This window comes from Nymphalis io, chromosome 16, assembly GCF_905147045.1.
Source record: "Nymphalis io chromosome 16, ilAglIoxx1.1, whole genome shotgun sequence".
In the NCBI taxonomy this organism is placed as follows: Eukaryota; Metazoa; Arthropoda; class Insecta; order Lepidoptera; family Nymphalidae; genus Nymphalis; species Nymphalis io.
In genome coordinates, this window is record NC_065903.1 from 7791175 (window position 1) to 7805619 (window position 14445).

The following is a 14445-nucleotide window of genomic DNA, read 5'->3' on the forward strand; positions in this document are numbered from 1 at the left end:
CATAGACAAAAAATATTAAACGTCACAGTACTCAAAATTCAAAGTCAAAGAAACGGTCCAGATTAATAATATACACAGTTGAAAAAATAAAAAATAGAATAATAAACAAAGTTATATATATATATTTAAAACGTTTCCATTTTAAGATAGAAAAATAAATAAAAATATTTATAAATGTTTTTAATAGACCTTACAAAACATACCTTTATAAAAAGGCTTAAAGAGCTAACATTTATGCTCAAATTAATAAAAAAAACGAATACAATTTTCGCGGCAATTACAAAATAATTTTAATTTGATTTTGCATGAGGTGTTAATTTTTTATTTCAGTCATGATCGATCAAGCGTTGGACGATAATATTTCCGAAAACGAAGAAGAAGAATGTTTTTTTCAAGATGTAGACATTTTACAAAAACATGGAATTAACGTTGCAGATATTAAAAAATTAAAAGGAGCTGGTATTTGCACTATAAAGGGTATTCAAATGTCCACGAAAAAAAAACTTTGCAACATTAAAGGCTTTTCTGAAACTAAGGTAGAGAAAATCAAAGAAGCTTGTTTAAAGGTAATATCCTTAGGTTTTATGACTGCCCTAGAAGTTAGCGATCGAAGAAAACACGTCTTTAAAATCAACACTGGAAGTAATGAATTAGAGTAAGTGAAAATCTATAAAAATATTTATTTATACAATTGACGAGCCGGTTAGCGTGGTTGGTAGATACTTGCCTTTCACACCGAAGGTTGTGCATTCGATTATTAGCCAGGACAGACATTTGTGTGCATGAACATGTCTGTTTGTCCTGAGTCTGGGTGTAATTATCTATATAACTATGTATTTACAAAAGAAAAGTAGTATATGTAATATATCAGTTGTCTTATTTCCATAGCACAAGCTCTGCTTAATTTGGAATCAGATGGCCGTGTGTGAATAATGTCCACGATATTATTATTATTACATTGCTTATATATTATTTATATTTAAAATATAAATTTCTATACATTATTGGCAACAATTATATAGGCATATTTTATGGTAGTAAACTTCTTGCTGGTGGAATAGAGTCAATGGCGATTACGGAGGTATTTGGCGAGTTTCGTACAGGAAAAACGCAATTATCTCACACTTTATGTGTTACAACACAAATGCCTAATTCGTCAGGCTATAGCGGTGGGAAGGTTATGTTTCTTGACACTGAACACACATTGTATCCTTTTTTGAAATAAGCAGTTTGTCTTAATATGGCTTTATTGGTTAGTTTTAAAATTATTTGCATTTTATGTATTTAGCACAATAATATGAATAAGATACCCTTAGTGTCACAGTCGACCAGACAGATTAAGGCCCATCGCAGATAGATTTAACTTAGAACAAAATGCCGTCCTAGACAACGTTTTGTATGCAAGAGCTTATACTTCTGAACATCAGGTAAATTAACTGAAGTTATATATTTTTATAGACTTGACATTAAAAATTGTGTGATCTAGTATACATTTATTTTAATTCTGATCTACAGAATGATCAATTGATTGAATAACAATCGACAATATAAAAAAAAACATTTCATTTATCCTTCGTTGAATACCTCTTAGCCGAATATATTTCAGATTAAGAAAGAGTACAAGTTACAAGCCATTTACAGAGTTGCATCGTTTTAAAATTTCGGTCGGATAGTTGACCTTCGATTCATTTAAAAATTGGATCCGCGCTAATTGCAATTAGCGAGATTCAATCGCTAATTCCAAATATTCGTTAGGGTCATAGGGTAGTAGAATTGTATTGTCCGAGGATTATTGTTTTTTATATATATTAATTATTTTTAAGAAATAATTTATATATTTATAATGACATTATGTATGTATTCGATAATATTAATTATGATTTTTAGTAATACAAACGACGTGCAGTTTGTCTGGGTAAGTATGTACTTCGTATACATTACCCACCAATTCAAAGTTGTAGATATACGTAGGAAAACCTATGACAGCCGATCATTGTAGATCGGCTCGTTTTTAGTAGGTAATCTGGCATTCGGCCCGGAGTCACATCGCCTCCCACGCTTACACGGGGAGATGAATCAATGTATATATATTATGTCAGTATTAATACTTATCGTCTGCCTTGGGTTTATTAATCAGTGGATTCATTGCTATTAACACGTATAAGGAAATACTTCAGTAGGTACTTTGACGCGATTGTTATATTATCAGCAGGTAGGTGTGTTCATGAGTCAGGTGCGTTTTTCATAGTGGTGATTTAAAGTTAATCTTTCCCATCTTTATCAATTATTATTATCGTATTAATTTAAGATTATACACTGTAAAAAATTAATTGCAATGTGTATTTTTATCTAGACTATTTTAATCTAATACTTATATAATTTACGTAATTTTATCATAAAAAGATAGTTTCCTTGTTTAAATAGTAGGTTATTGACTATTAAGTTATAATTTGTTACATTAATTTAATTTATTTTACATGGTGTCATCGTGTTAAAAATAAATATATAAAATCAATCCGTTTTATTTTTATGAGAGCCTCATTGCCAACTTGGTGCTTCCTTTTTATAACTCGCTGAAAACATATTTAGGTACGCGTATCTTCTTATTGTCGTCTCGAGATCGCTTGCGCATGTTGCCTTGATGTCCCAAGATATGTGGTTCCTCTTACGAGAACCTGGTGTGACTTATTGTCTAACAATTCGCAAGAGCTCTCCACAAGGTCCAAAAACAACGTACATGTCTATTTCAATACATAAATAACCTTTAGTTCGTCATCCCAATATAGTAAAATTGTGTTTGTCAATATGTAGTATGATTTTTTTTTATAAAAAATTTTGGACAGGCAGAACTGCTTGATTTCGTTGCTGCGAAGTTTCACGAAGAAGCTGGTGTATTCAAATTATTAATAATAGATTCAGTCATGGCATTATTCCGTGTTGACTTCTCTGGACGTGGTGAACTAGCTGATCGGCAACAAAAGCTAGCACAAGTTTTATCCCGATTACAAAAGGTGTGTTTGATACCTTTTTTATTTCTATTAATACTTATACTTTGTTTTGTAAAAAAGCCGAGATGGCCCAATGGTTAGAACGCGTGAATCTTAACCGATGATCGTGGGTTCAAACCCGGGCAAGCACCACTGAATTTTCATGTGCTTAATTTGTGTTTATAATTCATCTCGTGCTTGACGGTGAAGGAAAACATCGTGAGGAAACCTGCATGTGTCTAATTTCATTGTAATTGTCACATGTGTATTCTACCAACCCGCATTGGAGCAGCGTGGTGGAATAAGCTCTAAACCTTCTCCTCAAAAAGGGAGAGGAGGCCTTAGCCCAGCAGTGGGACATTAACAGGCTGTTACTGTTACTGTATACTTTGTTGATCTTTTGGTAATAATATTCATCTACAAAAAGTTGCGTTGCTGTTAATTACTGGTACCTATGTTAAAACTATTGTACCCGTAGGTTTTGCAGTACTAGATTGATTTATCTTTTGAAATCTGCTTGGAAAAAATCCTTGATTGCCATGTAAAGTACTAGCGAGAAAATAACTCCCAAACTTGGGCATCGTCTACCAGATCTAGCCTAACTACTTACAGAGCTGTCTTATAACTTATATGTATATATGTAGTTCCATTATTTACATTTTAGATCTATTATGTTTTTGGTATAATTAACGAGTAATAAAAACCAAAAAAATTGTGATAAAGGTACATTTCTATTTTAAATACTGGCATTGGTTGTAAAAACATTTTCAAAAACAAATTGTTATGTAATCAATATAAATAATCACACCAGATAAGTTCTTTTGCAAAATTAAATAAAAGTTCATCTGTAATTATTCTTATTAAATATTAAAACAGAGTACATTGCTCCGATCTCGTCTTAGATAATAATAGGAATTCTCTTGTGTACGAAATGCAAGTTCACTGGGTGAATAGATAAACAGTATCCGGGTATACCATGGTCAAATTATCGTATGTTTCGCCACTCTTGATAAGACAAATTAATTGGTCTGAAATAAAATACTTTATCGTAATATTTAAGCATACATAGGTCAATGCTAGGACGCTTTTAAAATAGTTTTCTTGAAAACAAAAAATAATTTAATTTCATGAAATTATGATTTATACAATATAAATGTACAGAAACTATATTATTAATAAGAATAGATCGTTACGCTTTCCTTCATAACAAATTACAATAGAAATACAAAATTAGGTATGCACACACCTCCAAATTTTACTTTCGTACCAGATATCAGAAGAGTACAACGTTGCAGTTTTCATAACAAATCAAATGACTGCGGATCCTGGAGCCACATTGTCTTTTCAAGCCGATCCAAAAAAACCAATTGGTGGTAATATTCTCGCTCATGCTTCCACGACGAGAATATATCTCAGAAAAGGACGTGGGGAAAATCGTATTGCAAAAATATACGATTCACCAGACTTGCCTGAAAGTGAAGCTACTTTTGCTATAACTAATGGGGGAATCACAGATGCTAAAGATTAATAAATTTATTTGATACAAAAATGACCTTGTTATTTACGCACTCCTACAATTACTTATACCCGAAACTTTCACAATAAAATACTTAATTTAACGCTGACCATGAAGAAGCGGCTGCTTGATATACCAGCATATTTTTATTTCCAACGACATTAAATAATAAGGTATCAATTATTACCTTCTTTTATCTTATCAGTTTATGTAATATCTTGAAATGTTTTTTTTGTATGGATTAACCAAGGAACTATATCATTGCAATAACGCATAGTACTTCGAGATAATCATTGGCTTACGATGCAGAGAGTTATACAATATTCATAATTATTTTTGTTTGTAAATAATAATAGAAGCGAAGTTACGATTTTTTTAATTTAAAAGTAAAATTTCCCTTAATTCATATAATTTAATTGTTAATTGCGCATTTAGTTTATTTTTGTCGCTACTGTTTCTTATGTATTGTATATAATTATATTCTCGATACTATGTTTTAAAGTTATTGACCTGTCAATTTAAGACTTATTCTGATAACTTTGTAACCCGTTTGCTTAGAAGTTGCTAGCTCGGAGAACAATAAAACAAAGTCCAGCCATTAATAAAATGGTAATTTAGTCGTCACAGTGGCGTGATTTGTGTGAACCAATTATATGCGTCTTTAAGATTAGATAAAATAATATTATTTTATTATTGTCTAAATATACGCACTCTTATAAAATAATGTAAAAAAACGTGTTAATAATTGAGATTACATAAGGAAACAATCTGATACAATTATTACAAAAGCACATATTTCTCTCAGTCGAACTTTTTGTTTTTTGTATTATATTGGTACCCATTCAAATAATTCCATGAAATTTGCACGGTAAATTTCCTTTAGATGGTGAAAATGTAAATGACGCTCTTAAAAAATGTTTTTTTAAATAATATTCAAATACTTTTTATTAATTTATTTTAAATAAAAAATAATTACAATTGTAGAATCGTGTGATCAATGATCACTACAATAATGAATCACGCACCCGGTTCGGCAATCGTTATACACTATCGACAGTCATCAATTCATCATTCGATTCGATCTCGCCAAGCTGAACAGGCCGCTTTTTATCAGTAGAATCCATTCAGTTAAGTCAGTTTTCAGTGTGCCAGTGTAACTGTCAACCGTAAATCGTGTTGTCTGTTTATATTTCAATATTTTGTTCGTGTTTGTTATAATTTACACTTTATTTATTATATATTAAATAAACAATCATTAAATACTCAATAGTTTCATATAAAATATCAAAGTATGAGTGACAACAAGGAAGATAAAAAGCAAATACGTGTGTGGTGTGATGGATGGTAAATCAATGATTTTTAATTTTTATTATAGTTACTTGACATTTTTGGTAGTATACTGTTTTTAAAAAGTAGTTATTGAAATCGTAATAATGATATCATTCTTATTATAAAAAAGTGATTTATTACGCCGGTTTTAAAATATTTTTTCTTTCAATTTTTCCCATAGTAAAACGAAAACTAACAGAATAAACAATTAATATTGTATATGTGTTTGTTGTTGCGTTGTATATTTATTATAATAAAATAAGTTTAAAATATTGTTGTAATGTTACTTCATTAAGAAAACATCAATATATTTTTGTATTTCAGCTATGACATGGTTCATTTTGGCCATGCAAATTCTTTGAGACAAGCAAAAGCTCTTGGTGGTGTATTAATAGTAGGCGTACACACAGATGAAGAAATCTCAAAACATAAAGGCCCTCCTGTCTTTACACAGGAGGAGAGATACAAAATGGTTCGTGCTATAAAATGGGTCGACCAAGTGGTGGAGGGAGCACCTTATGTTACAACATTAGAAACGTTAGATAAATATCAATGTGATTTTTGTGTGCATGGAGGTGGGATATGGTTTTAATTTGTTAATTTTTATATAGCTTATTAACACAAATCTAATATTATAGTTTTTAATTTGTATGTCCAAATAAATGATAATAAGTAGTTAATATAAGTAGTAAATGATATAAAGTATATGATGCTCAAAATAAATAGGTATGTGCATTATTATAATAGTTATAAAAATGATTTCAAGCTAAATATTATATGATATATTGGCATGAAAGTTTCAATTTTATTTATAAGTTAATAAATTGTATTCAATTAATTATACAATTGAAATCTAGAATATAAAATAGTATGATGTATATGGTAGATTTTATTTGGTTTGATATATTACTATGTTGAATGGGACAAAAATTATCATACTCTTTTGTATTTCAGACGACATCACAGTAACTGCAGATGGAATTGATACATATCATTTGGTCAAAGAAGCTGGGAGATACAGGTGTGTATAATGAGCAATATCATAATAAAGGTGTTGATTTACATGTAACTAATATATAAATTAATGTTTTTGCAGAGAAGTAAATAGAACTGCTGGTGTGTCTACCACAGATTTGGTAGGAAGGATGCTATTACTTACAAGAGAACACTTCAAGTAATTAACCAATTATTATAATTTTTAAATTGATATAAATATACCTATATATATCATTAAATAATATATTTTTTAAAGAATTAATATTCAGTCATTATAGATGCAAGTGTTAGTGCTGCAAATGATTTTGACATTTTATATCTTGAGTCATAATAATAATGCAAAAAATAATTTTAGTGTATAATAATAATAGAATATAAAACTCTTACATTGTCCAATCATTTATTTAAAAAGTGTCTCTTAAGGCTTGCTATAATTTTCAGGAGAGGTGACAAAGAATACTCAGTAGCCCTGGAACACTCGTCAAATCTCGGTACAGATTCAACTGCAAGGTCACCTTACACTGGCTGTTCACAGTTCTTGCCCACCACTCAAAAGATCATCCAATTCAGCAGCGGCCTCTCACCAAAACCTTCCGACAAAGTATGTTATTTTTTTACCTATGAACAATACAGAGTGAAGATAATATCTGCGATTTCCAAATCGATTATTTTAGAGTTTTAGCCGATCATTTGGATGAAGTAACTTATTTCTTCTACTATATTAAATTTGTAAATCGCTTATTTACGGAAATAGACAAAGACACGATTACGCATTTTAAAATAAAAAACTCGTGCTCAGTTTTGAACGCTCGACCTTTTGTTAATTGTACTAAATTCTCAAATAAAATAAGTTAAGGTTATTAAAAATAAAATTATGTTAGCTGTTATTGAAATCGCAAAAAAGTTATTTAGAATAAAAATAAGCTATTTTTATCAATGTTCTAAACAAAATAATGCAATATACTAGATATTGTAACAATAATCAACTCTAAGCGATAATGAACTGGCAGTATGGGTTTGTACGCTATGCTAAAGTATTTCACTTATCTATCTCTACACATCAATTAGTGCAGACTGCTGTACTTGGTTAAAAGGATGTTTAAGCCATAGTTATTCGAACTTGTTTTATTGTTATTATCTGTTTTTATTCATTGTTTATTCAACTATATACTAATAACGTATTAATTGTTACTGAGCTAACTGACAGACCGTATTCATCCGTAGCCTTGATGCGGATCTTATGAAAGACATCAAGATGAGATCATGGACAATTTTTATTACTTTTTATAGTTTTGACATATTCATAACGAAACTATAATTATAACACAACATCTAAGAGCTCATCCTTGGCGGCGCATTGACGGCGCAAGGAAGCTATCGACTTCTGCTGGTTAACATACATGTTTATCGATTTTCATGCAGGCTAAATATTAATTTAATTAATGTGTTACTACTAAGTGCGTTATTCTAATTGATTTATATTTTATAATTTAATCTTATGAAATTAATGTGACGATATCTGCTAAAATTATTGAGTGATACCAGCAATCAAAACCAATTCAGAATTAATTATATAAATAAATAATATAAATACAAACGTTTCTCTGTGGGTAATTGTTACTTACTCGTGACCGGAAGTGGAATACCAATAAAATTTGGCATAGAAACTATGTCAATAAATATCTAGATGTTATGGAATTTTACTGCCAACCCGCAATTGAGCAGCGTGGTGGAATAAGCTCCAAACCTCCTCAAAAAGGGAGTGGAGGCCTTTAGCCCAGCAGTGGGACATTCACAGGCTGTTACGGCTTACAGATGATTTTTTTTTTTAAATAATTCATGAAAATTAATTAACGCCAAGCGAAGTGCAAGATTTTTTTTTAATAATGAATGTGGTGGAATTATATTATAAACCGTGCCGTACTTCGTCAATGCGCCATCAACCTAAGTTAGGAACTAACGTGTTATGTCCCTTTTTCTTGTATTTACACTTGTACTGTACACTTCTTCAAACTGGCTCCCAGTTTGAAGAATAAGTACTCACTCACATGCTTTTTTTTATTTCTAACTAAACAGTTATTGTTTATCAAATGTCGAGATTACTCATTGTCAAAACGTACTAATTACACCTTTTAAACAAAAAAAAAAAAAAAACGTTTTGTTGAAATAATTTAAATAAATTACAGTTGTGATTGTAATTGCATGTGAGATAAAATGTTAATTTACTAAAATAATATAATACAAACAAAACTAAAATAATATTAAGTAAGTAATTTGTATGTTAGACCTTGAACTTTGTAGAAAAACCTTGAAAAATGTAGAAATACAATAAATTTATAATAGATTTGTGTAGAGTTGTGTATAGATGTTGATTTTTGTCCGTATAATGATTACATTTTTGTGGACTTATTGAGTCTTTCAAAGTAAAAAAAAAATTTAACATTTATATTATACATTTTTAGCAAAAACATTACGGCTTTAAAGGACTTGATCTTATTGTTGGATACTTAGTAAAATGATTTATGCGTTATTTTATTTACCTGTAAAATTAATAATTAATTATTCTCAAACCCTTCGATGCACCTCTAACTATAAAAACTAGCATGTTATGTTTTGTCTGCTTGTTGTTGCTTTGTCGTTTGTTGCTTACACTGATTACGAAGCTGCTGTCTCGCACTAGAATATTGATGATCGAATGGTAGGCCCCTTCTACGCGAACTTAGACCACAAATCCCTACCACCGGTAACTAGTCTAGTAAAATAATCGTTTTAAAACGAATTTTCATGTTACTGGCTGAATTTTTGATATAACCTGTGTAACAATTCAAATGAGAGAAGAGAAATAATAATAATTAAAAAGTATATTTAATCTTGGTGGTAGGTCTTTCTGTAAGCCCGTCTCGGTAAATACCACCCGCTCATTACAGTTGTGTTCCAGTTTGAAGGGTGAGTGAGCCAGTGTAAATACAGGCGCAAGGGCCCTACCTCTACATAAATCAAAATATGATATATATTAATTTGTCAACTTAAAAATTTGATTTAAATTTTAAGTATATTTATGTATGTAAAATATGTAGAGTTGTCACAAATTTAGATAGTTAATTTATTGAGAATTGAGGTTATAGATTATAATTTTCAAAGCACGCTACGATTACGATACACGGGGGGCGGAGCTTTTACCGCGACTTAAAACCACGCGTAGCAGCTAGGTCGGTTCATGTAGGGAAATTTTTACGGTAACAGTGTCGTATATGGTATGGCCGAGATTATCGCCCGCGTATAGGTGTGGGTAACAGGTACCCTATGTTCTTTTCTGTATCCCTGACAACGTGTATACAAAATTTCTTGACGATCAGTAGAGTGGTTAAGATGTGCAAAGCGTAACAAACTAACTTTCGCATTTGTAGCAAGTAAGAATGATGCATGTTAAAATGAGCACAATGTATTTTAGGTAGTGTACGTCGCGGGGGCGTTCGATCTGTTCCACGTGGGACACTTGGACTTCCTCGAAGCGGCGCACGCGCACGGGGACTTCCTCATCGTGGGCCTGCACACCGACCTCGAAGTGAATCGATACAAAGGCTCTAATTATCCCATAATGAACCTCCACGAACGTGTGCTCTCTGTTCTTGCTTGTAAGGTAATCGCTTTGTATTTATGTTTTGGTTCACTATTACAAGTATACGTATGATATATATATAAAATTATTTATCACTTACCAGTTATTCTACCGAGCATTGTAATTAATACTTAAAATGCAATATTCCCGTATTAAATTATGATTGAACTTAAGAAACAAAATGACTTAGTTCCCACGGTAGCAATAGCATCGGCAATACAATGGTTTACAGAACGATCTATAATATATTATAACCGATGTTTCCACTACGTGTTAATTACACTAATTACTTGAACCTACGTAAGCTATGAAGGTGTAAATAAGTAATAATAATTATTATTTTTACTTATTTATAAAGGTTGTGTAAATCGATTTAACTTTACAGTTTTACAATCACGTCCTACCCAAAAAAAAAACCAGCAATAGTAATATTTAGAATTAAACAATTAGTTCTCATAAACGGGTCATATACATATTTTTTTTTCTTAAATGTAGTACTAGTAAATATCCGTTTTTAAATAACTGCTAATATTCCTATTTATCCTTCCAATTAAGCGTACATATAGTGTTAGGAGTGGAGACGACAGTTTACATCGCCAGGCGAATTATTATATTATATTAATAATGTAAAATGTATTTATATTATATTAAGTAATATTGTAATTTAAAAACAGTAAATAATTAAATTGTTTGTTGCGCAGTACGTTCATGAAGTGGTGATCGGAGCGCCGTACAGCGTGACAGCGGAATTAATGGATCACTTCAGAGTAGAAGTTGTGTGTCATGGCCTAACGCCCATTGCGCTGGACGCCGATGGTTCTGATCCTTACAAAGTGCCCAAACAACGTGGATGCTTTAAGGTAAAAATGATGTTTTTTGTTGTTAGATAATTCTATTTTTTGTTAGAGCCGAGATAGCCTAAGGAATGAACACATGAATCTTAAAGTTTTTGGGTACAGTTAGAGATACTAGTTTTCGCCCACAGGCTGGGCGAAAACTAGTTTTACTTTTATAACATACATTTAAGGTTCTGAAAATTCGTAATTTCACAGGTATTAAATTCGGGCAACAACATGACAACTGAGGACATAGTTCAACGAATAATCCGCCACAGATTAGAATTCGAAGAAAGGAACTCGCGCAAAGAACAAAAAGAAATCGCCGTAATGAAGTCAGTACAAAAAGAACATATTAAACAGAATGGCAATTGTGAATACAAGGGATATTCTGGTTAATAAACATTAGAACAAAAACTAAATTATCTGTACCCAGTACATTCGTTGAAAGTTCATGATACTCTGAATATTATTTCTCATTCGATAATGGCTTTCAATTAAAATAATTTTATTATTAATAAATAAATTATATTTAGTAATATATTGTATAATATTAGATACAATCGTAATATCAAATTAAAAGTAATCAATCTTAAGCTAAACAAACTGTATTCATTCGCATTTTATAGAAATAAAATTCTTCCATTCCGAAAAATAAATTAATTGTTATTATGTCAAACAAATAATGTTGACGAATATATTGAATTTCAATGAATTTTAAAATTTAATCGTGCTTTAACACTCAAAATTGTAAAGTTATTATATTGTAAAAATATAAATATTATTTATTTCATGGATATTTTTTTTTTATATTTTTAATCTCAACTGATAACAAAAATATAATTTAAAAAACCCCTTATAAATTATGATTATCCATATAATTTAAAGAATATATAAATTATTTAATTTTCCTTTTGAATTTATTTGTTTCCTAGACTATTATTATTTTATAATTACATATATTTTATTATTGGATAATTATAACCATTCACTATAAAAATATGCTTTGAAGTTATTTTACGACATTATGCTATAATGCTAGAATCATTTATTTGCATATCTGAAGCTAAAGGTCAATTAACTATTAACATACTCTGAAATAAATTTTCCATGCTTTACAAATTGTGTGTTTCTAGGTGAAGTTTTTCTTACTGTATGGGCTTCATGCCCAGGTGATTGCATTCTGCAAAGAAAAGTTATCTATTATAATATTATAATAGTTAAATGATAACTGACTAAGTATGTTCGTATCTAAAATAAGGACAATATATATTTATAATTATTATTATGAGCGTACAGAATGCTACACATTTCAAAGTAGAAACCTTAGTTCGTAGGCTGCCAGTAGTCACACTGGGACGATCTGATTTACAAAATGCCAAGGAACGTTCAAACTTGGTAGATTACATAGAAAAGCGTCATGATTAAAATTCGCAGTTTGCGACCTTAAGCGACGCCGTCACTAAAAAATTGTACCACATACAAGTTATTCGAAAATATTTTCTCATCAGCAACATCTATGTTAAAAGTATTTATATTTTTTATAAAAGATAAAATGTGTTGCAACATTTTTGCAACGTTTTTGAATCAAATTAGTATTAGGTCCTTTCATATTAAATTGGCGTTTTGTACGGGAGGAATATAAAGTCAAATTTTTTTTGTAAAATATATTTAATTAATCAAAGTATGCACCGTTGCTATATATGCACTTTTGCTATCTCATAGGTAGTTCATTGATCCTTTTACTAAAAAAAACCATGGGGGCGAGAATCAATAAACTCTTTGAAGGCGGTTTGGACTGCCGCATCGTAGTTGAATTTTTTTCCTTGTAAGAAGTTGTCCAAATTCCGGAAAAATTGGTAATCTGTTGGAGCAAGGTTTGGGGAGTACGGTGGATGTCGCAGACATTCCAATTGTAGCTCATCTAACTTAGTGGTTGTTTGTTGTGCAGTGTGTGGTCTAGCGTTGTCGTGAAGCAGTAGTGACCTAGAGCGATTGACCAATCTCGGTTGTTTAGCAGCTAGTTCTTCCTTCATGGTTTGCAGTTGCTGACAATTGATATCTGCCGTAATCGTTTGGCCAGATTTTAGAAAGCTGTAGTGAACGCCACCGGCGCTAGTCCACCAAACACTCACAAGTAACTTTTTCTGAGTCAATTTTCGTTTAGGGAAGAATTTGGCTGGGTCTCCAGAGTTCAGCCATCGGGTCGAGCGCTTCCGATTATCGTACAGTACCCACTTTTCATCACAAGTAATGATTCGATTTAAAATCCCTTCATTATTGTGTCGGTTGAGCAAAATAACACAGCAGTCGACGCGTGTTTGCAAGTTCGACTCACTCAATTCATGAGGTACCCATCGTTTAAGTTTTTTACTTTCCCGATTTGCTTCAAGTGGATTAATACAGTTTTATCACTTACCCCGAAGCCTGCAGCTATCTCTGAAGTACTTTGTGATCGATCCGCTTCCACAATAGCCTTTAATTCTTCATTCTCCACTTTGGTCTCCGGCCGACCATGGGGTTGGTTCTGAAGGTCGAAATTTCCAGAACGAAAACCTTGAAACCAAAAACGTACTGTGCTTTCTTTTGCGACACCAGCGCCGTACACATCATTAATCCTTCGAGCTGATTCTGCAGCACTGGTGCCACGGTTACTCGTAAATATACCAATATTTCATGTTTTCCATTGTGCGGTAATAAGCGACGCCAAAGAAAAAAATAATGAGGAAGAAACAAATGAATGACTGTTTTCAAAACTTAAATGTACCAGCTAAATGAATTTATAAATTTGAATTTGTAATTCTTAACCAAAGAGGAGATATTTCAGATTAAAGTCAGTACAACGAAACGCTAATTTCATATGTAAGGACCTAATATTTCACGAATTACAGCCGAGTTAAATTCAGCAAATCTTACATCACAGCTCTTTTCGATCTTACATCATATAATGAAATATATAATTTCTAGGACTAAAATAAATATCAATTGCATTTGACCAAAAGTTATTTGCTGTTTGGCTATAGTTTTATCCAGTAATTTACTGCTTTTAATGTTGCAGAAGTGCCGATCCCGAGCTTATGGGGTCAGGCCAATGAATAATTTTATTGGGGTTTTCTAACGAGAAGGCACTTATTTTGATTTTGCTCGTGTACTCTTCCCGAT

General features: G+C 31.3%; 2 protein-coding genes across 3 annotated transcripts; both read left to right on the top strand.

Moving 5' to 3' along the window:
• Positions 1-332: 332 nt before the first annotated feature.
• Positions 333-4525, top strand: LOC126774224 (meiotic recombination protein DMC1/LIM15 homolog). The gene is made up of 5 exons (XM_050495646.1): positions 333-655; positions 1039-1206; positions 1325-1427; positions 2844-3011; positions 4258-4525. The coding sequence occupies exons 1-5, from the start codon at positions 333-335 to the stop codon at positions 4513-4515; spliced, it is 1020 nt and encodes a 339-aa protein (XP_050351603.1). The 3' UTR covers positions 4516-4525.
• A 1044-nt stretch (positions 4526-5569) lies between these two features.
• Positions 5570-12010, top strand: LOC126774217 (ethanolamine-phosphate cytidylyltransferase). Of its 2 annotated transcripts, none has more exons than XM_050495637.1 (8): positions 5570-5847; positions 6157-6407; positions 6787-6853; positions 6929-7006; positions 7273-7429; positions 10280-10468; positions 11149-11307; positions 11500-12010. In XM_050495637.1, the coding sequence occupies exons 1-8, from the start codon at positions 5795-5797 to the stop codon at positions 11680-11682; spliced, it is 1137 nt and encodes a 378-aa protein (XP_050351594.1). In that variant the 5' UTR covers positions 5570-5794; the 3' UTR covers positions 11683-12010. The 2 variants fall into 2 exon arrangements, with proteins under 2 accessions (XP_050351594.1, XP_050351592.1); XM_050495635.1 differs by having other exon boundaries at positions 5572-5847; positions 7270-7429; positions 11500-12008.
• Positions 12011-14445: the final 2435 nt, after the last annotated feature.

Excerpts from the sequence above, each read along its gene's own strand:
- LOC126774224 (XM_050495646.1), top strand. The coding sequence starts at position 333 with ATGATCGATCAAGCGTTGGACGATAATATTTCCGAAAACGAAGAAGAA. Across the intron at positions 1,207-1,324 it reads CTTGACACTGAACACACATT|TCGACCAGACAGATTAAGGC; the intron begins GTATCCTTTTTT and ends TTAGTGTCACAG. Across the intron at positions 3,012-4,257 it reads TTTTATCCCGATTACAAAAG|ATATCAGAAGAGTACAACGT; the intron begins GTGTGTTTGATA and ends CTTTCGTACCAG.
- LOC126774217 (XM_050495635.1), top strand. The coding sequence starts at position 5,795 with ATGAGTGACAACAAGGAAGATAAAAAGCAAATACGTGTGTGGTGTGAT. Across the intron at positions 5,848-6,156 it reads CGTGTGTGGTGTGATGGATG|CTATGACATGGTTCATTTTG; the intron begins GTAAATCAATGA and ends TTTGTATTTCAG. Across the intron at positions 10,469-11,148 it reads TCTCTGTTCTTGCTTGTAAG|TACGTTCATGAAGTGGTGAT; the intron begins GTAATCGCTTTG and ends TTTGTTGCGCAG.